The sequence below is a fragment of the Oncorhynchus mykiss genome, chromosome 23 (genome assembly GCF_013265735.2).
Source record: "Oncorhynchus mykiss isolate Arlee chromosome 23, USDA_OmykA_1.1, whole genome shotgun sequence".
NCBI classification, from domain to species: Eukaryota; Metazoa; Chordata; class Actinopteri; order Salmoniformes; family Salmonidae; genus Oncorhynchus; species Oncorhynchus mykiss.
This window is the reverse complement of record NC_048587.1, coordinates 29,612,830-29,637,044: the sequence shown is the minus strand read 5'-3', so window position 1 is coordinate 29,637,044 and position 24,215 is coordinate 29,612,830. Positions and strand designations below refer to the sequence as shown.

General features: G+C 41.7%; 1 protein-coding gene and 1 long non-coding RNA gene across 3 annotated transcripts in view; one reads left to right on the top strand and one right to left on the bottom strand.

Annotated features, from left to right (window-relative positions):
- The first annotated feature begins 4,284 nt into the window (after positions 1–4,284).
- The window catches only part of LOC110502554 (pro-neuregulin-3, membrane-bound isoform), a 511,715-nt gene continuing 491,784 nt past the window's right edge, over positions 4,285–24,215 (top strand). For both annotated transcript variants that reach the window (XM_021580674.2, XM_021580673.2), the window contains exon 1: positions 4,285–6,468. In XM_021580674.2, the coding sequence (XP_021436349.2) occupies positions 5,766–6,468 (703 nt within the window). In that variant the 5' untranslated portion in view covers positions 4,285–5,765. The remainder of the gene's footprint in view (positions 6,469–24,215) is intronic.
- On the bottom strand, positions 20,475–23,793 carry LOC118943859. The gene is made up of 3 exons (XR_005039165.1): positions 23,687–23,793; positions 21,069–21,187; positions 20,475–20,946 (listed from the first exon to the last, which is right to left on the bottom strand). It is a non-coding gene; the product is annotated as an uncharacterized LOC118943859 (long non-coding RNA).

Below are 24,215 nucleotides of genomic sequence, written 5' to 3'. Positions count from 1 at the left end.
ACTCCACAAATACAGGTGTGCTAAACTTGTAGCGTCATAGCCAAAAATACTTGAGGCTGTAATCGCTATCAATGGTGATTCAACAAAGTACTGAGCATATGCACTGAGTACTGAGTAAAGGGTCTGAATACTTACTGTAGGTACATGTAATAATTCAATTTTTTATTTGTAATACATTTGAAAACATTTCCGAAAACCAGTTTTTAGTTTGTCATTATGGGGGAGGTGCATATTGTGTGTAGATTGAGGGGAAAAAAACAATTTAATCCATTTTAGAATAAGGCTGTAATGTACATATTTTGGGAAAAGGTGAAGGGGCCTGAATACTTTTCGAATGCACTGTACACGATTTTCTAACTCTGAGTCTTTGCTTTTATCCCATGTCAAAAATATAATTTCAGGCCTCCCGGGTGGCGCAGTGGTCTAAGGCACTGCATTGCAGTGTGCCACCAGAGACTCTGGGTTCGAGCCCAGGCTCTGCCGTGACCGGGAGGTGCATGCACAATTGGCCTAGCGTTGTCCAGGTTAGGGAGGGTTTTGCCGGTAGGGATATCCTTGTCGCGCACTAACGACCGACTCCTGTGGCGGGCCGGGCGCAGTGCACGCCGACCAGGTCGCTAGGTGCACGGTGTTTCCTCTGACACATTGGCGTGGCTGGCTTCCGTGTTGGTTGCGCGCTGGTTGGGTTGTGTTGACTCTCGACCTTCGTCTCTCCTGAGCCCGTACAGGAGTTGTAGCGATGAGACAAAACAGTAACCACTAACAATTGGATACTACGAAATTCTGGTAAAAAAAAAATTAAATCAAATTTTACTTCCATAAGATCGAGCCGCATATTAATTCATGTTAAATTAACTTTTTCCTCTCCTAATGTCTCTGTCAATTCTTCATATTCCCAAATGAAAACGCGCGGATAAAACGTTACCCTAAATGGTCACCAGATACCGCCATCAATCCTTGCAGCAAGAGGGGATGAAATGTTAGCATTTTCCATAGATTACTTTTCAGAAAGCCTTCCAGAAATTCCAAAGTTGTCAACGGTGTTTCCTCTGACACATTGGCGTGGCTGGCTTCCGTGTTGGTTGCGCGCTGGTTGGGTTGTGTTGACTCTCGACCTTCGTCTCTCCTGAGCCCGTACAGGAGTTGTAGCGATGAGACAAAACAGTAACCACTAACAATTGGATACTACGAAATTCTGGTAAAAAAAGTAAATAAATCAAATTTTACTTCCATAAGATCGAGCCGCATATTAATTCATGTTAAATTAACTTTTTCCTCTCCTAATGTCTCTGTCAATTCTTCATATTCCCAAATGAAAACGCGCGGATAAAACGTTACCCTAAATGGTCACCAGATACCGCCATCAATCCTTGCAGCAAGAGGGGATGAAATGTTAGCATTTTCCATAGATTACTTTTCAGAAAGCCTTCCAGAAATTCCAAAGTTGTCAACAGTGATGCTCAAATCACAGAGAAAGATGAAAACTTCTGTTTAAATATTCAAGAAAGTATTTGTTTATCTAAGTAAAACCAATCTTCTAGTTTAGATTTTTACATTAAACATGAAGGAAAGCTTGCTCATTACATGGGGCACAATACCGTCTAATATTTTGTCGTTGTTGAAGGAGAAACAGAAAGACGGACAGAATTAGTATTACAGGTCATACAGTCTCATTTAAAGTGAGAATGAAGTGGGTCTTGATATCTGTTCTTTATTCCAAGCTGTGACATATCCAGACTGAAACCTAGCCACAACTCTCTCGTCTTTAGTAGGTACTTGTTGGCAGTAGCTAGTTAGCTAGTAACACAGGTTTTATCCTGACAACATTAACTTTCAATGTATTTTTGTTCTCAGCCATATATAAGACATTTTCCAAACTGATTTCAAGTCAGATAGCCTACATTATTAGTTGATGTAGTTGCTAGCCAAGCTCCAGGGTTCATATCTCATTTAAGCATCCCTACCTCTCTCCAAAGAGAGGATGTTGAAAAAAAACTCAGGTACAGAAGTTGGATAGCTAGCTATAACTTGACAACATTGACCCTCAACATACTTATTTTGTTTAATGATCTCAGTCATATTCACAATTCAATGCATATGAACTATGACACAGGCATGAGCAGATCAGCTCCAAACATTCATAGTGCCACAAATAGAAATCGCATCAACCCGACCTCTCTACTTTAGCTGCTAATCAAATATATGCTTGTCAAAAGTTACATACAATAGCATAATGTTGTGAATGTTTTAGCAAACACAATTAGAACATTATAGCTACATCTATACTTACCCTCATCATCGGTACTAGGTGCTCTAACTCCTTGGTCATATCGCCAACATTCTCATCACAGATTCTCATCACAAAAACATACAATGTTGTTCTGCACGACATGGCTGTTGACTCATTTTACATTTAGCAACAGTGAGGTCCTTAGCCTGACTTATCCTTACACTCTGACAAGTATGTGCCCTAAACAACTTATTGAAATGTAATAGGCAGGTGATGAGACCAGTTACATAAAGTATTACGATATCACAACATAACAATCTTTCACTCAAGTCAACCTAAACAACATGATTGTAATTGAGTAATGCACAACAGCAATTCACATGCAACAGAGAGGGCTATAGGGAACAGATTGTTAGAATTAAGCTGGGTCTTGCATGAGTCGGAGCCTGTTGACTGGATCGGGTCATCCTCATCGTGGTAGACCAGGGATGGGCAACTCCAGTCCTCAGGGGCCTGATTGGAGTCCCACTTTTTCCACAGCCCTATAGCTAACACACCTGATGAAACAAGTGTGTCACAATCAGGCCCAAAGGACTGGAGTTGCCCATCCCTGTCACTAGACTGTCACCATGATCACCTGAAAAACATAAAAGGTGTTTTGAAACTGTAGCAACTCTCAAACTTCTTAAAAACCAATTAATACTTTCATATCTAAGTGTTTGTAGTCGGCAAAGAAAGCAGAGCGGCAGCCTATTAGACAGCAGGTGGCTCCTATTGGAACTCTGGGAGGGTGTAGAGGAGCCGGGCACTCTGGGGAAAGGAATGTCTTTACCCTGCCTGGAGAGGGGGAGAGGTGTTTGTGTGTGTGAATGTGGATGAACAAATGAGAGTATATCTATGAGAAAACACAATCTCACACAGATGCAGTTTTGAGAAATGTGTTAATGCATCCATGTATTGATGTATGTCTTTGATTCCTCTTGTGACCAGGCATGTAGGTAGGTCCCTCCCCTTTTGGTTCGATGTTTGTCTCACCGTGTGTGTAAACTTACCCTTTACAGTCAACATGGTGTGGGTGATGTGGATGCAAACCAACATGCTACTGAAAAAGGGGATATGTAGGTGAGCATTGCTCTGTGTCTTTCTGACCTCGCTGGAACCTTGACTATCAGGCTTGTGAGTACATCTGTTGTTGAAGAACAGTAGATAAGTACAGCTACAGTGCTGTAGCAGGTGTCAAAGCTGCATATGCTGAAAAACCTTGTTAGTGCATAGGTCAAAATAGCTTCCTGAATTTTTCAGATAAAAGCTAATTATTTCAGTTAAAATATATATATTTTTTATTAATTTGTCTCTGCAGTGGCGTTTAAAAGCCTTTGTTAGACAACGTGGTGGTATATCTGCATTTCTAAGGGGTGTAAAACTTAGCTCTACTTTCCCTTGGGGACCAAAACTGTAGGCGGGCTTTGCAACTAATCTTTGGCGGATTTTTATCTTTGCCCTGTGAAGCAGGAGGCATGATGATGGGGATAGCAGGACAGACAGGGTTTACAGCTTGACAATATGGGCCTAACTGTCAGAGCTTCTGGTCAATTCCCCAAACCACCATTTCCCTGTTAAACACTGATGAATGTTACATTTTTTCATTCATGTCACAACCCTTTCCACTTCAATGTTTTTCTCTTGAGTTAGATTTTACCCCCCTTCCTTTTATCTTGTCCTCCTTCTCTTACCATCTCAGCCTCATCCTTCCCTCCTCCTCTCTCTCTGTTCCAGATACATAACTGGGAGGCACCATGTGAGTGAGTGACAGTTCCTTGTGACTCTGCTCTGCCGGTGTTGCTAATGCTAAGATGCAGCCTGTTCTGTAACTGCCTCTGCTAATACTGCAGAGATTTGCCTAGGATCAGGCTCTCTCTCAATCTCTCTGCACTCTTCCACTCCCTATTTTGTGCATGCATTCTTCATTGCGCTCTCTCTCTTTCATCTCTCTCTCTCTCTCTCTTTCTCTCTCTCTCTCTCTCTCTCTCTCTCTGTGTGTTAGGAGAGAGAGAAAATCTCCCCAATGCTTGTGGAGCTAGCAGGTGCAATCTCGTCTCTCTCTCTCACTCCTCCTCCCTCTTCCAGTGTGCACTGTGCATCTATGCTTTTTTTTTTCTCTCGTTTGCATTCGCTCTCTCTCAGCATCGACAGCAGCAGCACAGGATAGCAGCTGTCTACCTGACTAGAATACCAAAGCCACTGATCTGCTAGATCAGCATCATTGTCTAAAACCACAGGAGTGTCAGGCTGTAAAGCTGCAGCGTCCGCGGTGGAGATCTCTAATCATCCGGTAGCAGTCCCTGATGGGACAGAAACCAGCCAAAACTGCAACAAATCACAACATTGACTAGAGGGCTGCAATTCCTCATAGAGGGACCTGAGGTAGAGGAGCCGGGAGAAGAGCTCTACAGGGTGATTTTCAACTGCTCCCTCTATCTTTCTATATATCTTTTACTGTCTTTTTCTGAGAGGATCCTTATCCTTTCCCTCTCTTCTTCTTTCTCTCAGTACGGGAATGTAGCTGGCGGATAAGGGCAGGTTTCTAGGTCTCTGCTGCATTAACAGGCAGCGCACAGAGACAGCAGGGCGCTGAGCGGACAGCTTGGGGAACCTGAGGAACAGGATAAAGCATTGCAAACGACAGATTTATCCACCCTTCTCTTCTACCTCCACCACCCACCCCTCCTTTTCTCTAAGCTCCAGGGTTATTTTTTCTTCTTGTTGCCATCAATTGATTTTGTATTTTTCCCCACTGGAGAATAGCAAGCAACTGAGTGCTGGGAGTGGGCTTGGATTTTCTCCAAAACATAAAAGGAGAATCCCTTGTGAGGGGGGATGTTGTAGACAGCGGGGGTCTGGATAGGGAGCAACGACACACCCATGGCTGATCTCTCTTCTCTCTGATGGGAGGGACAGGTTTCTGGGGCTGGCTAGCTGACTCAGCTAAGGCGAGAGAAACCCAGGATCCTATCTGCCTTGCCTGCTGAGAGGCGGGAATCAGAACCAAACCTGCAAGTTTTTCTCAACAGCATCCATAACAAAAACGCCCCATCTTGGAATATTGACGGTGGAAAAGAGAAAGGGTGCGAAATAGAGAGGTCTGGGTTTGATCAGTGTGCAGGTGCTGCGACAAGGTGTCTTCACAGACGGATTTACAGCTGTGTGTCCCTCACTGTCTCCTTTCTATTTTCCTCTTCATCAATTATTTTTGGATTGTCCTTGGAGTTGGACGTCTGGGTTGCTTTTGGACAGGACTCAAACTGGACAAAAGATCATTCCGCATCTACATCTGATTGTTTCACCTCTGTTGTGCGTCTCTGAGTTTGTCTGAGTGTTTGTCTGTACGTTTCTGTGTATGTATGTGTTTGTGACCATCTCATTGTGTGTGTTTCCTTCTCGATGTCCGGCATTGCCGGCTGCCATTCTGGCTCGTGCTTCCCATGCCTGTCATGCGCCTGGCCCCAAGATTAACCCTTGCTAAGCCGTGCGCAGGATGAGCGAGAGCTCCAGAGCAGTCACATCCGGGGCGGTGATCCTGGAGGAGTGTCCAGAGGGGAGTAGGGAGCAAGAGCAGGCCCAAGGCCAAGAGCCAGGGCCCCTGCGCTGTGGAGGCTGCACCGTGTGGCCCCGCCAGCAGACATGGCTATGTGTGGTCCCTCTGCTCATAGGCTTCATTGGCTTGGGACTAAGCCTGATGCTGCTCAAATGGATTGTGGTGGGCTCTGTTAGGGACTACGTGCCTACAGATCTGGTGGATGCTAAGGGTATAGGACAGGACCCCATGTTTCCCCCCCATCTCTCCAAGCCCAGCACCTTCCCCAAGAACTCAGACACTACCACTACTACCATGGCAAACCCCACCTCAACCACTGTCACAGCGGTGAGGGGCAGAACTCGAACTGTTGTCGCACACCACCCCAGTGGCACCACTACTACCGCCAAGGTGGGTGGTGCATCAGGCAGCCAAGTTACACCTCGCAGCACCACACAACGCCAAGGCAACTCTGGGGGCGGAGGACCACAAGGCCCTGTTATTACCACAACCACCGCTGCGCCAGTTGCCATTTTTACCACCTCCAGCCCCTCTCCTTTTAACCCCACCTTGCTGCATGACTCCACAGAAATGTGGACGCACAAGCACTCCATGGAGAGGCCTGCCACCACCCCCACACGGACCCATGTGAACCGAAAAACATGTAAGTCACAGCTATCTCTAATTCCTGCTGGGTTTTGGAAAAATCTAGAGACGGATCACTATTTATTTTAATGTGTGATTACTCTCAGACATGGGCTGTTTTTATGTTTCAAATGTAGCATAAAGGTAAAATATGCCTTCGTTGGGTGATTAACATCGGTTTATCTGCATATTTTTTAATCAAGACACAAAAACCCTGTGTAATAGAAGCTTAATCCTGAGAATAATTGTTGTATAGTGTGGTAATGTGTTCTATAGACGTTTTTACGACGTGAAATTCACAAAGGGAAACATTCTTTTTGGATAAAAGATGAATATACTGCTGTTGTGGTTGTGGCTGGTAACTCCCACTGTGGAAGGGTAGAAGCTGCAGGAATTAATGATCCAGTGTAATGGATTGATCTGTTGAGGGGCATCTGCCTCGTTTGGTTTTCAGGGAAGTTTAATTTAAGCATTCTCGCCAGATTCCATATTCTCTTTTAAAAGCTATAGGGGGAAATGCAATGTTTCCTATAGATAATTTTTTTACTGGGGTGGCAAAGGTCGTAGAGGAAGGGGGGGGGGGGGTTACGGAGGCATGCCCCCCCCCTCCAGTTACTTTTTAAAATGCATAAACATTAAAAAAAATATTTGACCATAGCCCAGGGCTAGGAAAAACTGGTCCATGTTTTTGATTTAACTGACTTGGAAAACCAGGTGTGTTGAATTTAGGCATTGAACGGATCCATTAGCTCAGTTGGTTGCCTAGTTGAAACAAAATCCTGCTGTACCTGCGGCACTCCAGGAACAGGGCAGATGTGCTATTAACAATAAGCACGTTTTTCTTTCACGGAGCTCAGAGAAAATGCTGCAATTTTTAAGCACATTTTCTGCAATTCTACACATGATGCCATTAAGCTAACCTAACATAGCAGGCATAAAAGAGTGGTCAATTATCTTTTCTACAAACTTTGTCTGATTTTAGTCGTTTACACTGAAAGCGTTTTCCTTCCCGAAATGTCCCCTGCGTGTTGCGGCAACAATTTAGCAGCAGCGGTGCGCCACTGCTAAATGAATACAGGAGAAACAAAAAAACCTTCCATGTGTCATGATGAATGCACTAGAATGGCGTAATATTCTGCAACTTTGCCCCTAAGCAGGAAGTATGTTTTCATGTGTCTGATCACTGCATTTATTGGTAATGGCTTCCAGTAGAGCAAATCCAAATGAGATTTGAAGGGAATAAAAAGGGAGAAGTTTTTTTAGTTGTGTAGGCAAGCTGAATTTAAAGGGATTGCTAAATTTGAAGACTATAAATTCACATTTTGTTGAATTAGTAAGGCTGGATTGGATTGACTTATCTTTGCCAAGCTTTCAATGAGCAAGGCCTCCAGTATGCATGTTCAGTATAACACAGTTGATTAGCCTATTTACTGTACTAAGACTGGATCAATCGGTAAACAACAATGATATGCTCTCCAGGTTCTATCCACCCTGCTGTCCTTGACTCCGGTCGTTGGATCACCATAGCCTATTGATTTGTGCAAGAGGGATTTTCTTGCAGTGATCAATCAACTTTGTACCTATGACTGCAGGCCTTATGTTAATGCTGGAGCATCTCAAAGTGTCTGCGCTTCTGCAAGAGTAAATCATTTTGCAAAAAGTGTTAAATTTCATTCTCTGATGTGCACTGTTCCTTCTGCCATACTAACATATACACTCCTAGTAATTACCCTGGCAGCATAGCTACAGCTGTAGATATAGTGGTACTATGAGAATTCGACAGCAGATGTCATCCAGCATATCTTAGTGTTGACCGATGTTATAGAGACACAGTTATGGAATTTATTACATTGATTCAATTGTGCTCAAAGGCAATCATAAGTATTAGTCCAACGATAGATATAATTTCCCCATCACATTGTCTATTTTGATCCTTGAACTACACAAAGCTGAGCCTGCGTCAAGTTATCAATAAATACACGCTCAATTCCCTTGCCTGTCTACTGCTGGTGTTGTATTTATTAATTAAAATATTTTAAGAATGCCATTTCTCGAGCTCCCGAAAACCGTTATGCCCCAGTGATGGATATCCCAAGGAAAATGTAACTTCTCCAGTATGCTGCAGCAGCCAACTGTAATCTCACTTGCCCTTCGCCCTATATTCAATCTTCCATCCTCCCGCACACTGTTCGCAATTTCAAAAGTGCATCTTTTCCTTAATATTTAGATATGCTTTTTGTATATACTGAATTATCCTAATTAATGTAGTGCCTATCTTATCACACATTCATTCATTTAAACGGAAGGCGCTTACACTGATAACTTCCACTCCAAAAAGTCAGTTCAGTTCCTACACAAGTCTTTATCTTTATTTTTCGGTACTAGAAGGATGTTCTACCCCCAGAAAGACAACACATGTTTCTAATGACTCGACTAGAAGGTGTGTAAGTGTATATTTGCTAAGGATTACTTGTCCACTTGTCGGCCGGATGACCTCTTCCATGGAGAGAGTGTATGTTCAGGTGGCATTTCAGCAGTAATGCAGTTTGACAGGGATGTTACTTTGTCCTAGGCATTGAATATTGGATCAGGGTGTCAAGCAGCCATGCTTTGGCATCACTCGCCGGCACTCTGCTAGATTGCATTTCACCCAAGCCAACTTTAATTCAGATGAATTTCTTATCACTCTGGAGGAGCAGCTCAAAAGAATTGCACACCTATCAGTCACACCCATGATGCGGTTACAAGCATCACTGTAGTTGGGATTGTATTGATATACAGTGGTTTGTACTGTATAAGACTGCGTTCATTGAGACGTTGTCACTTATTAGATTCTATAACATACAATAGGTCTACCCATCAAACGTGTTGTTTTTCAAGTAAAACACAAACATATTAGCCTATGTTTCACAGACGTAATTTACTGCTTCTTTATTCTATTGATTTGACAGTCCAAAGTGGAATCAGAGCCCTTTATGATCTGATGGGTGCTATAAACAAGATTTATTAGGATCTCTTCAATCCTCTCGTGCCTCTAGTCTAAGAGGAATGGGAGCCCATTCCCATTTTTGGTGGGCATATACCTCCTCATGAGGCCTCAGGAAATTCAATATACTGATACACAGATCCAGCTACAGTACAGGAAGAGTAAACATTAACCTTATCATCAACTGACATTAACGTATGTGTTGTCCGTCTGATTTTAGGTCAGATATAATAAGAGTATGCAGTTGAAGTCGGAAGTTTACATACACTTAGGTTGGAGTCATTAAAACTAGTTTTTCAACCACTCCACAAATTTCTTGTTAACAAACTATAGTTTTGGCAAGTCGGTTAGGACATCTACTTTGTGCATAACACAAGTAATTTTTCCAACAGATTATTTCACTTATAATTCACTGTATCACAATTCCAGTGGGTCAGAAGTTTACATACACTAAGTTGACTATGCCTTTAACCAGTTAGAGCTCTAGGGGCGCTATTTCATTTTTGGATAAAAAACGTTCCCGTTTTAAGCGCGATATTTTGTCACGAAAAGATGCTCGACTATGCATATTCTTGACAGTTTTGGAAAGAAAACACTCTGAAGTTTCAGAATCTGCAAAGATTTTGTCTGTAAGTGCCCCAGAACTCATTCTACAGGCGAAACCAAGATGATGCATCACCCAGGAATTAGCAGAATTTCTGAAGCTCTGTTTTCCATTCTCTCCTTATATGGCTGTGATTGCGCAACGAATGAGCCTACACTTTCTGTCGTTCGCCCAAGGTCTTAGCAGCATTGTGACGTATTTGTAGGCATATCATTGGAAGATTGACCATAAGAGACTACATTTTCCAAGTGTCCGCCTGGTGTCCTGCGTCGAATTCGGTGCGCAATTGCCAGCTGCTTCTACTTTACCATTTGATTCAGGGGAGAAAGCATGTGTCCAAGAACGATGTATCAATGAAGAGATATGTGAAAAACACCTTGATGATTGATTCTAAACAACGTTTGCCATGTTTTCAGTCGATATTATGGAGTTAATTTGGAAAAAAGTTTGCGTTTTGAGGACTGAATTTATGGATTTTTTTTGGTAGCCAAATGTGATGTATAAAACGGAGCTATTTCTAATACACAAGGAATCTTTTTGGAAAAACTGAGCATCTGCTATCTAACTGAGAGTATCCTCATTGAAAACATCAGAAGTTCTTCAAAGGTAAATGATTTTATTTGAAGGCTTTTATGTTTTTGTTAATGTTGCGTGCTGGATGCTAACGCTAATGCTAACGCTAAATGCTAACGCGAAATGCTAACTCTAGCTAGCTACTTTTACACAAATTATTGTTTTCCTATGGTTGAGAAGCATATTTTGAAAATCTGAGATGACAGTGTTGTTTACAAAAGGCTAAGCTTGAGAGATGGCATATTTATTTCATTTCATTTGCGATTTTCATAAATAGTTAACGTTGTGTTATGCTAATGAGCTTGCTGATAGATTTACACAATCCTGGATACAGGGGTTTTTTCATAGCTAAACGTGACGCAGAAAACGGAGCGATTTGTCCTAAACAAATAATCTTTCAGGAAAAACTGAACATTTGCTATCTGAGAGTCTCCTCATTGAAAACATCTGAAGTTCTTCAAAGGTAAATGATTTTTTTGAATGCTTTTCTGTTTTTTTGTGTAAATGTTGCCAGCTGAATGCTAATGCTAAATGCTACGTTAGCCATCAATACTGTTACACAAATGCTTGTTTTGCAATGGTTGAGAAGCATATTTTGAAAATCTGAGATGACAGTGTTGTTAACAAAAGGCTAAGCTTGAGAGCTAGCATATTTATTTCATTTCATTTGCGATTTTCATGAATAGTTAACGTTGCGTTATGGTAATGAGCTTGAGTCTGTATTCACGAACCCGGATCCGGGATGGGGAGATCAGAAAGGTTAAACAGCTTGGTAAATTCCAGAAAATTATTTTATGGCTTTAGAATATTCCGATAGGATAATTGGATAACTTGAGTCAATTGGAGGTGTACCTGTGGATGTATTTCTAGGCCTATCTTCAAACTCAGTGCCTCTTTGCTTGACATCATGGGAAAGTCAAAAGAAATCAGCCAAGACCTCCACAAGTTTGGTTCATCCTTGGGAGCAATTTCAAATGCCTGAAGTTACCACATTCATCTGTACAAACAATAGTACGCAAGTATAAACACCATGGGACCACGCAGCCGTCAAACCGCTCAGGAAGGAGACGCGTTCTGTCTCCTAGAGATGAACATACTTTGGTGCGAAAAGTGCTAATCAATCCCAGAGCAACAGCAAAAGACATTGTGAAGATGCTGAAGGAAACAGGTGCAAAGGTATCTATATCCACAGTAAATCGAGTCATATATCGACATAACCTGAAAGGCCGTTCAGCAAGGAAGAAGCCACTGCTCCAAAACCGCCACACAAAGAAATGACTACGGTCTGCAACTGCATATGGGGACAAAGATCGTACTTTTTGGAAAAATGTCCTATTTTTTTTTCATCAGACCACAGAACTGTTTGGCCATAATGACCATCGTTATGTTTGGAGGAAAAAGGGGGAGGCGTGCCATCCAAAGAACACCATCCAAACATGATGCACGGGGGTGACAGCATCATGTTGTGGTGGTGCTTTGCTACAGCAGGGATTGGTGTACTTCATAAAATAGATGGCATCATGAGGTAGTAAAAGTTATGTGGATATATTGAAGCAACATCTAAAGACATCAGTCAGGAAGTTAAAGCTTGGTCGCAAATGGTTCTTCCAAATGGTCAATGACCCGAGCATACTTCCAAATTTGTAGCAAAATGGCTTAAGGACAACAAAGTTAAGGTATTGGAGTGGCCATCACAAAGCCCTGACCTCAATCCTATAGAAAATGTGTGTTCAGAACTGAAAAAGCGTGTTTGAGCAAGGAGGCCTACAAACCTGACTCTGTTACACCAGCTCTGTCAGGAGGAATGGGCCAAAATTCACAAAACTTATTGTGGGAAGCTTGTGGAATGCTACCCGAAATGTTTGACCCAAGTTAAACAATTTAAACACTAATTGAGTGTATGTAAATATCTGACCCACTGGGAATGTGATGAAAGAAATTAAATCTGAAATAAATAATCTCTACTATTATACATTCTTAAAATAAAGTGGTGATCCTAACTGACCTAATATAGGGGATTTTTACTAGGATTAAATGTCAGGAATTGTGAAAAACTGAGTATAAATGTATTTGGCTAAGGTGTATGTAAACTTCCGACATCAACTGTACCTTGTGTATGCGTGCCGGCTTGAATGTGTGCCGACAAGGTGGGGATGGGGTGATCTAGTTGTGACTCAGTTGTGACCCCTAGACTAGTGAAATCTGAGATTAATGGCTCATCCTTGAAATCAGATTGCTCCCCACCTCAAAGAGGATTTATGGGCATCTCCTGGACATGTCCCTTTTTGGAGTTTGGTGGTCAAATCATCATATTGTTCAGTATGTTCCTAGAATCATAACCTGAACTATTTTAGTCCTTGGTATTTAATCTCAATGCAATAGCTTGTATTGCAATGTTAAGATGAGGATGTTGAAAGAAGTATTGCATGGTTAAAGCCATTGCCAAAGTCAGAATGCTGAGATTCTTCCCAGACTGCTTTCCAATGTATGACATGCTGTGAATTTTAACATGCTAAGAGATTTGGGAATTAGATCAAAGTACATGCTGAATCAAAGCTGGGTGATCAGACATGGCTCCAGTCTCATCTATCATTGAGCCCGTTCATCAGTTAGTTAGACAAACAAGATGTGATTCTCAACTGGTCTCCCTTTTTGCACTCTCCCACAAACTTACACTGACACCCCAACACCCACTTGCACACACATTGCATATGCCCACACACAAATAACATGCGAACACATGCATTCTGACGACACACACACACACACACACACACACACACACACACACACACACACACACACACACACACACACACACACACACACACACACACACACACACACACACACACGCTGCTGCTACTGTCCATTATCTATCCTGTTGACTAGTCACTTTATTGCTACAGTACCTCAATTAACTCGCACCCCTGCGCATCGATGCAGTACTGGTACTTCCTGTATATAGCCATGTTATTTTCACTTGTTATTGTTATTCGTTATTCACTTTGTATTTTTTCCTCATGTCACTATTTCAATTTTTTAACTTTATCTTAAACTCTGCATTGTTGGAAAATAACCCGTAAGTAAGCATTTCACTGTTAGTCTACAGCTGTTGAAGAATGTGACAAATACAACTTGATCTTCATCAGTTATTGATAGTTGGTTATAGGCCTAGCTCAAGGAGTGCTTCTATTAAAATATTGTATTAAGGTTTGCTCAATCACCAAGTCTTGAGAATGGTTCCCCTGTGACAGTAACAATGGCCAAATCAAATGATTTATTATGAATAGTCAAGCTGGGGTTCTCATTAAGCTGATTTGAATTTGCGTTTCAATCTATTTGAATACTTCTGACCCTGCATCTCTAACAGCATGCAGAAATACACTCTTCTGCAGGCCATTAGATTGAATTCCTCTCTGAAGCTGTCTCAATAAAGCTTCATGTCACATTGATTTATCCTGCTGAAATGTCCTAAGGAGGGAAGAGCCTTTAAATATTTATTTTTTTTAAAATTTATTTTACCTTTATTTAACCAGGTAGGCAAGTTGAGAACAAGTTCTCATTTACAATTGCGACCTGGCCAAGATAAAGCAAAGCAGTTCGACAGATACAACGACACAGAGTTACACATGGAGTAAAACAAACATACAGTCAATAATACAGTATGAACAAGTCTATATACAATGTGAGCAAATGAGGTGAGAAGGGAGGTAAAGGCAAAAAAGGCCATGGTGGCAAGGTAAATACAATATAGCAAGTAAAACACTGGAATGGTAGTTTTGCAATGGAAGAATGTGCAAAGTAGAAATAAAAATAATGGGGTGCAAAGGAGCAAAATAAATAAATAAATTAAATACAGTTGGGAAAGAGGTAGTTGTTTGGGCTAAATTATAGGTGGGCTATGTACAGGTGCAGTAATCTGTGAGCTGCTCTGACAGTTGGTGCTTAAAGCTAGTGAGGGAGATAAGTGTTTCCAGTTTCAGAGATTTTTGTAGTTCGTTCCAGTCATTGGCAGCAGAGAACTGGAAAGAGAGGCGGCCAAAGAAAGAATTGGTTTTGGGGGTGACTAGAGAGATATACCTGCTGGAGCGTGTGCTACAGGTGGGAGATGCTATGGTGACCAGCGAGCTGAGATAAGGGGGGACTTTACCTAGCAGGGTCTTGTAGATGACATGGAGCCAGTGGGTTTGGCGACGAGTATGAAGCGAGGGCCAGCCAACGAGAGCATACAGGTCCCAATGGTGGGTAGTATATGGGGCTTTGGTGACAAAACGGATTGCACTGTGATAGACTGCATCCAATTTGTTGAGTAGGGTATTGGAGGCTATTTTGTAAATGACATCGCCAAAGTCGAGGATTGGTAGGATGGTCAGTTTTACAAGGGTATGTTTGGCAGCATGAGTGAAGGATGCTTTGTTGTGAAATAGGAAGCCAATTCTAGATTTAACTTTGGATTGGAGATGTTTGATATGGGTCTGGAAGGAGAGTTTACAGTCTAACCAGACACCTATTTGTAGTTGTCCACGTATTCTAAGTCAGAGCCGTCCAGAGTAGTGATGTTGGACAGGCGGGTAGGTGCAGGTAGCGATCGGTTGAAGAGCATGCATTTAGTTTTACTTGTATTTAAGAGCAATTGGAGGCCACGGAAGGAGAGTTGTATGGCATTGAAGCTTGCCTGGAGGATTGTTAACACAGTGTCCATCAAATATGAATGTGCAGAAAAGGAAACATGTTCAATAAGTAGAGGAAAATTTGAATAATTGACGATGCCCTATGACAACAATAAAATAAAGACTGAAAAATTGGCTTATGGTTTATAAATCGGATAGAAGAGATATGGATATAAGCAAGACAATATGACACATTGTAACATCTCAATTGTCTGAGAGCTGACAAGGTGTTTTCTAAAGATGTTTCACCAGGAGATGCTCCATTGCTTTTTTAAAGCAGGGCAACCCAGGGTAGCCTTGACTGAACATAGCAACTACCTTCCTCTGCCCAGTAACATGTCTAGCAGTCCCATTGCTCCCAAAGATGATGGAGTACAAAGCGGCTGAATGCTAGAGATGTATCCTTTTCATCAGAGGTGCTTTTGATAATGAATTCCGTTGTAAGCAGGCCTGATTAGATGAGGTTCCCCGCATGTCTATGGCTGCGAGATGTGAGATCAGTTAATATGTTTTGGATTGCAGACCCCAACTCCACTTGTCCTCCAGAGATGGATTGCCACTTTACTCCGAACAGGGACAACAAAGAAGTGTTAGTCCTTATTGATGACAGTATGCAGAAATGACGCAATGCCCCGCAAGCCTAGTGATTGTATTATAGGCTAACATTAGTAATTGCCACTTTTTGAGGTTGCAGAAAGAAACAATTTGTCTATCATTCCTGGAATGTTAATTTCTGGAGCAACCATACTGTAGCCTACCTTGTATTTTTCTTGGACATCAGAAGCACTGTTTAAACTCCACTTCAAATGCTGATTATTAAAACATGTCCCATTGCTTACACAGAAGTAAGGGTGATAATTATGAGGTATTGCCCTATTATCTACCATAGGCATTATGAATAATAAAATGCTGCTGTTTCTGGTGCAGTACTTATTGTGATTTGTTTGAGCAGCCCATCTTCCTAGTTTAAATACGATAGTAGATACATTATAATATCTCTATCAGGCTCTTGTATAGGTTAATCAGAATGTTTAGAATGGAGGCTTTCCTTAGGAGCTATGTCTTCAATATCAGCATATCAGTAAATGTCAAAGCTGCGGTCAAAAATATCCCTATGTCTTCAATATCAGCACATCAGTAAATGTCAAAGCTGTAAATGGTAAATGGTCAGTATAGCATATCCATTGTGTTATTTTGCAGATATTTTGTATTTTATCTGACGTTTTCCTCATCCTGCAATCATTCTTATGAATGAACAAGACATCCAGGGGAATTAAATGTACAGATGATCTACTAGGCCTATCAATATTCCTAGAAATGTAACATATACATTAGTTAAATACTGTATGTTCAATATGCATTCATACAAATGTATTTAAAATATACCTCACCTTCACTTTTACAATTCCTACACCTTTCTATATCCTCTTGTAAGTTGGCTGCAAACTGTTTAACATCAGTGAGCAAGCAAATGTCAGTGTTTTGATTCTAGCCATGGTCAGTAGCTGGTGCTGTGGTTTGTAGCCTATTAATCTGTAACGGCTTTGCGGAACCAAGCAGGCAGCATTAAAAATGCGGGCCTTAAACAACAAGCAGCCTGGCCTGTCTGTCATGGGACACTGGCCAAGCTCAGACCAGAGAAATAGCCTACTGAGGAGGATCAGACTTGACCCCCCCCGACAGGAATACACAAGTCTCGGTAGAGCACATCAAGGCAAAACATGGCACAGTAGAATATTCTGTCCATCCTGGCTGATAACCATGCGGCTAAATAAAGAATCGGGTTGCAGCCGTCATTATTTATCTTAAAACATTATTTCACTGGTTCAAGTCAAAGGCAAGTTCATCTATGCTCTGCATTGATTCAGTATGTCCCTCAAGGTCCATTTATGATTCGATTCTGTTTCATTTGATTCCACCACTGAGTAAAATATCACCTGACTGGAGTAATTGCTTCAGTGCTGAGCTTGCTCTACTTTCTTTTCAATTTCCCATAGTGTTGGTGTGCGTGTCTTGGAGTGTGCGTGGAATGTTTTGGCATGGTGCACGAGAGAGTAAGTGTGCACATTTGAATGATCACTGATTACAGTGGCAAGAAAAGGTATGTGAACCCTTTGGAAATTCCTGGATTTCTGCATTAATGGGTCATAAAATTAGATCTGTTCTTCGTCTTGGTCACAACAATAGAATTGATGGACAGATAGCCTTGCATTATCCTGCAAAATGTCTTGATAAACTTGGGAATTCATTTTTCTGTCGATGATAGCAATCAGTCCAGGCCCTGAGGCAGCAAAGCAGCCCCAAACCATGATGCTCCCTCCACCATACTTTGTAGTTGGGATGAGGTTTTGATATTGGTGTGCTGTGCCTTTTTTTCTCCACACATAGTGTTGTGAGTCCCTTCCAAACAACTCAACAGTAGTTTTAATTTGTCTTTTCGTGGACTGATGAACATCAAGGCTTTTAGAGATACTTTTGTAACCCTTTGCAGCTTTTTGCAAGTCAACAATTCTTAATCTTACGTCTTCTGAGATCTCTTTTGTTCGGGGCATGGTTTATATCAGGCAATGCTTCTTGTGAACAGCAAACTCAAATTTTGTGAGTTTTTTTGATATAGCAAGTCAGCTCTAACCAACATCTCCAATCTCATCTCATTGATTGGACTCCAGGTTAGCTGACTCCTGACTTCAATTAGCTTTTGGAGAAGTCTAGAGGTAAAGTTAGCCTAGGGGTTCACATACCTTTTCCAACCTACAACGTGAATGTTTAAATCATGTATTCAATATAGACCAAAAAAATACAATAATTTATGTGTTATTAGTTTAAGCACACCATGTTTGTATATTGTTGTGGCTTAGACGAAGATCAGATCAAATTTGATGAGCAATTTATGCAGAAATCCAGGTAATTCCAAAGGGTTCACATACTTTTTCTTGCCACTGTAGCGGTGTATTTGTGCTACCGTGGCAGTCTTCTGGAGGATGGCTCTCTCATATTTTAATTCTGTATTCCCATTCTCCCTGTTTCCCTATCATAATCTTCCCTGGACACCACATTTTTCATGTGCAATAACATACCTTGAGCTATTGAGAATCATCGTTAAATGTGTTTGCTGCCAATTATTTATACTAACTAATTTTAATCATGCAGATTAAATTGCTGTTTTCTTGAATATAAATATATTCCATTAATTGAATATGTGTGTGCCTGCATGTAAGCATGCTTGTGTGTGTGAGCCAGTGCTTGTAGGTGCATACACACATTTGGGTGTGTGTTCATATACATTATGTGAGTCATCTGAGGAAGTGAAGGGCCATCTTGTGTCTTTGGCCTTTTGCCTCTCAGCAGTTTAGCAAAGCCCTGTGTTCATGCGTAGGCTCTGATTATGAGTGCAGAGCGTTTTGCTGCTGTTATTTTTAGCATTTAAGATCCATTTGAGCTGTGCATGCAGTGGGGGCCTGGTTTTCTCGCACAGGGCTCCTTTCTTTTCTCTTTACCCCACTTCACCCTTTCTTATTGGCATAGAGAGCTGTCTCTGTCAGCCAAAACCCATTAAGACTGTCCTGATGAGCAAACTGGGTTGATAAGAGCGTATTATTTCTCAATGGTTATTACTGTAAGACATGTTGATATCCATGTGCCGAGCTGATTCAAAAGTAGGTTAAATGGTGGGTATGTCAGCGAGCAGTCTGGGCCCCGTAGACACACCCATCCTACTCTCTTGGTGTTGTCATTTAAATGGCTATTGTTTAAACTTCACAGATGGGCAATGCACCCTTAATGGAACCCCCACAGTATCACAAAGAGAGACACAATCACCAAATGCTTAATAAGTGCAGTGCTCTGCTACACAATTGGACTGACTGAGGACCCTGCCTTTGGGGCAGTCTGTTACACTGCTTTCCTCTCCTGTCATGACAAGGAACAACCCGCTCAGTGTGCTTGCAAGGGTACTCTTACCGAGTGCAACTTTAGGCTATCAACACTTCCCATCCTCGGTCAGCACTCTTTCAACCTCTCTCTCTGTTTCTTTCTTTCTCTGTCTACCTCTTCACCTTTCACTCCCATCTCTCTCTTTTTGTCGTTCTTCCCCCATACTCTCTCACTTTTTGTTCCCTCCATGCTTATATACGGTGGCAAATGTATCAGAGAGACACTGTGTGCAGTGGTGGAAAAAGTACCCAAATGTCATACTTGAGTAAAAGTGCCAAAAGTAAATTGAATTGCTAAAATATACTTAAGTAAAAATCATTTCACATTCCTTATATTAAGCAAACCATTTATTATTATTATTATTTTTAGGATAGCCAGGGGCACACTCCAACACAGAGACATAATTTACAAACAAAGCATGTGTTTAGTGAGTCCGTCAGATCAGAGGCAGTAGGGATGACCAGGGATGTTCTCTTGAAGTGTGTGAATTGGACCATTTTCCTGCCCAGTAAAGCATTCAAAATGTAATGAGTATCCCCCAAAAAACGACTTAAGTAGTACTTTAAAGTATTTTTACTTGAGTACTTCACACCACTGTCTGGTTGTGACAGGCCTCAGCCCTGTGGCTCTCTGCTCCATGGCAGAGCTTAGATGGGGGTTATGGGAGAGTGACTCCACACAGCCACTGAGAGGAGAGGCGGAGTCATCCATCTAGACTGTACACTATCCCTTCATCATCTTTGCCACAGCCGACTCAATACATTAACATTGTCCCTGCTTCGCGAGACCCACCAGAAGGTGTTAAGATTGAGGGTGATGAATAGTGGATGTTTGTTGTTGTAGGTTAGGATAGGAAGAAGCATGCTCAGCTGTTTGGTGACTAGTGCAGGGAGAAACGTGGGGCTGGCCACTGCGGAAGGAAGCCCCCTTTATAAGCCATAGGTGGCAGCTTCCGCTCCGATGTGTTTGGTTTACGCTGAGATGAACATGTCAGTGATGAAGCTGTCATAGGCCTGTCCGCCACCTCTCAAGAGTGACTGATGCCTCTGTTTCCCTAGCCTAGGAACGGGCATACAGGCAGAGCCGGTCCTGACCTCACTAGAGCCCTAAGCAAAAATCTGCTAAGGGCCCCTCCTACCTGACCCGTGAGCCATGTAAACCATTTGCATTTGCCACAGTCACACCTGACACCTCAGTGCTCCCACTACAATCCTCCCTCCTTTAAAACAGTTTGCTCCATCTGTCGGTCTAAGAATAAGTAGACCTATACAGAACAGAATGAGGTATAAACAAACAATATTTATTGAATATAATATTTTCTATAGAATCTTAAGATAAGTGAATATTAACATTAACATATAAGACATTGTAGAAAATAAATAAAATATAACACTGAGCTTTGGCTCTGCTGCAGCTCTGCTGCCTGGTAATTAGTCCAGTCATCACAATATTATACAATTAGCTTTGTCTATACAATGTAAACATAAGCCTATAAGCAATGGCTGCAGCTATATGTCTTAAAATAGTTTTTTTTTTTTTAAACCTATACAGCTGTGTGACTAGCATTGGCTATACAATGTAAACATAAGCCTATAGGCTATGGCTGCAGCTATACAGTATATCTCAAAATATTAAAATAAAACATATACAGCTGTGTGATTTACTTTAGTTCCTTCTACAGCCTGGGCATTTTCAGCATCAGTATGGGCACCAGTCTATCTGGAATGTCTGGAAGAAATTGATAAAGTATGTAACATAGTTAGTTAAGCAGTCATTTACACAAACACACTTCTGCCATGCAATCTTAAATGTTACTAAGTGTGTAAACATTTGAATGTTTAAAATCTTACCATCAAACTAGTCATCTTCTGCACTTTCTTGAGGCAAAATCGTCAATGATGTCATCATAGGACATGTGTTTCCCCACGTCATGATTTATGCTCATGATGGCCAGACCACTCAAACGTTCCTGTGACATGGAAGACGTCAGGTAGATTTTGATGCATTTTCATTTTGAAAAGCTCCTCTCTGCTTATGCTACTGTTACTGGTAGAGGGACTGCAACTCTTAGGGCTATCCAAAGCTTAGGATAGAGTTCCTCAAGGTTTTTCTCACGGAGAAAGGAAAGCAGCTCAAAGGCAGTCATCTTATCTGATGACAGATCAGGTAAATTCTGAATCTCGTTTGCCAGATCCATTCCACTGAGGTCACAGTCATCTGTGTTTTAAACTTCCATGCAATGAGCCTTTAAAGATTCACTGGACATCTGAGAGGCAGTGCTGACGTTCAGCAGCACTCTATATTTGGTTTTTACCTGGTTGAGTGTTTCAAATCTCTCATCCATGGATGTCACAACAGAGTCGACCACAATGTTGAAGTAGTTGACTTCAAGGTTTTTCAGTACATCCGTCACTGGTTCATCAAGTGCCTCATAGCTGAAGTCCCTCTTGCTGTTCCTCAGCCTCCACATTAATCTCTTCACAAATGTTTTTGGCTTTTGTCTGGGAGGCCTTTGCATTTGAGATTAAATTCACTGCAATATCCAACTGCATTGAGGCAGATTGGAGAAGCTTCACCTTGTTTGTCATTTTCAGTATCTCACACCATACGACACAGCAAATTAAGAAGCGGTAGGACTCAACTTCCTCTGAAAGTGCTTGTAACTCCACTTTGGTCACAGGATCGTTGATCGTTCGTCTGGCTTCCAGTAATGCCTCCTGAACCTCAGAAGCCTGATACCTGATTGAATGAACACTTTGCAGCCTACTCTCCCATCTTGTGTCACTCCCTGACTTTACAGTTATGTTCACGTGTTTCTTCAAAACATTCCATCTTTGTGAGCCAGCTGAAAAGAAGGTGAAGAGCTTTTGCAAATGCCCCAAAAAAACAACGGCATATTTTGAAGATTTGGCAGCATCTGCAATGACAAGGTTTAGAGTATGTGCTCCACATGGGACGAACACGGCTCTGGGACTTTTTTTTCTGGCTTGTACTCCTTGGTGCTTGCCCTTCATGTTGGCACATTATCATAAGCTTGCCCTCTGCAATCTTCAAATGGAATCTTCAGCCCGTTCAGCTTATCTAAAATGACAGTGGACAGATTCAAGCCTGTTGTAACCTCAACATTCACAAAGCACTCCTTGATCTCTGGCTTTCCCTTTAAAGCCACACTTCTCGGAATAATGGACATTTGCTCCTGATGAATAATGTCAGGTGTACAGTCCAAGATAATGGAGAATTACTTTGAGTCTCTTACTTGAGTCACTATTGCTTCCAGAATGTTGTCACTCACAATCTGTATCAGCTCATTCTGTGTGCACTTCCCAAAGTAATGAGCATGTGTCTCTCCATCTTTAATTTTGCCGAGATGATTTTCCATAACGGGGTCAAATTTTGCCAGTAATTTAACCTCTTTTAGGAAGTTTCCATTATCTGGTAAGAAGAGTTTGTCTGATGGACCCCTGAATGCTAGGTTTCTTTCAGACAGAGATACTTATTAAACGTGTAAGGACATCCCGCCATCTCTTTCTTTCAGCCTCCAAAATTGTAATTTGTGTCTGGTCAAGAGTCTGTCCCCGACTTAGGTGGAGATCAAGTTCTCTCCACTTAATCATATTGTTTGTGTGTTCAGGTCTATCCCCATGGTGTTTCAGAATGGCGTTGATATTTGACCAGTCATTCATGCCTTCCTTTATTGTTTTGTAGTCTTTTGTAGAAAAGAGTTTACAGCAAAAACAATACACTGTGTTGTTTTTGATTGAGTATGAAAGCCAGCTCCTGGTAATCGTTTCCTATTTGACAGCTGTCTCTGTAATAATCCTGAATGGAAACCTCTTCTAGACTTGTCTTTAGGGTAAGAAAAATCCAGTCCTGGTTTGAATGGACCTCTGAGCACTAACTCAGTCCTCATGAAGTCTGTTAAGACTGGGGGCTAATCTGCTGGGTCATTTGGTGGAGCAGCAACTGTTCTATTAGGGTCTGAGTTGCTTGTATCTGATGCTAGATGATTTTTGTCTTGTTTTAAAATTATGTGCGCCTATGAGGAATGCCATCACGGCCATATATTGTCTGGACAGGTCCACATAGAGGTTGCTGCTAGAAAGTGCGAGTTTCATTTCATGCATGCGCATATGAACGCATGTTCACGCGCAACGCGGTTATCTTTCCCGAGATGCAGTTTATAAACACCGTTTCCCGTTGGCGTTTATCAAACGTAATAAATAGTTGCATTTCACTCTCACTTTTGTCAGGCACAAAGTCATCGAACACAGCCCTGGAAGTGGCTGGCAAGCAAGCAAGACATAGACAGACCAAGAGATGCACTGCCCAGCTAGGTTAGCAAGACAGACAGACTAGAGAGAGATGCACTACAAGCTAGCACATCATCTTAACGTTATTGTTATTTGCTGACATCAAACTTGTAGAAGAGAGAACGCAAGATAACCTGATTGCTGTTCCCGCAACTCACTCTCATGGTGTTTTTTTCTCTCTTTTCGTGACCAGAAGGATAGTTCCACTTCATCCTCTCATCGAAGTTGTAAACATTGACACCCGCTTTGACACAGGGGGAGGCGGGGCCCTTGCGTAATTTGACGAGCCCTACGCAACTTGTGTAGTGAAGGTATAGGACCGCCCAGCTCTGCATACAGGCACAATTAGTGGAGGACACTGAGAATAGGAGTCAAGGCCCCCAATCTTTTACCAAAAGCATATGTTGGGATGTGTCTCAATTTAAAGCTATACAGTACCTCACCTAGGACTGTGCTTGGCTGTTGCTTCATATTTCCCACTGCATTATTTTTTCATGCATAATCACAAGTAAGATACTGCTGACCATGTTCTAGAGTCAGGTCAAGGTAGCTGTGGGCTAATTGTGGTGTGATCTCAGCTGTTGAAGCAGGTGTGAAGACAGCTCTGCCCAAGGTGAAGTAAATCTCTAGCTTTTTGACTGAGGTAAATGAGAACCTGCCATACCTAGCCTATAATATCAGCATTGC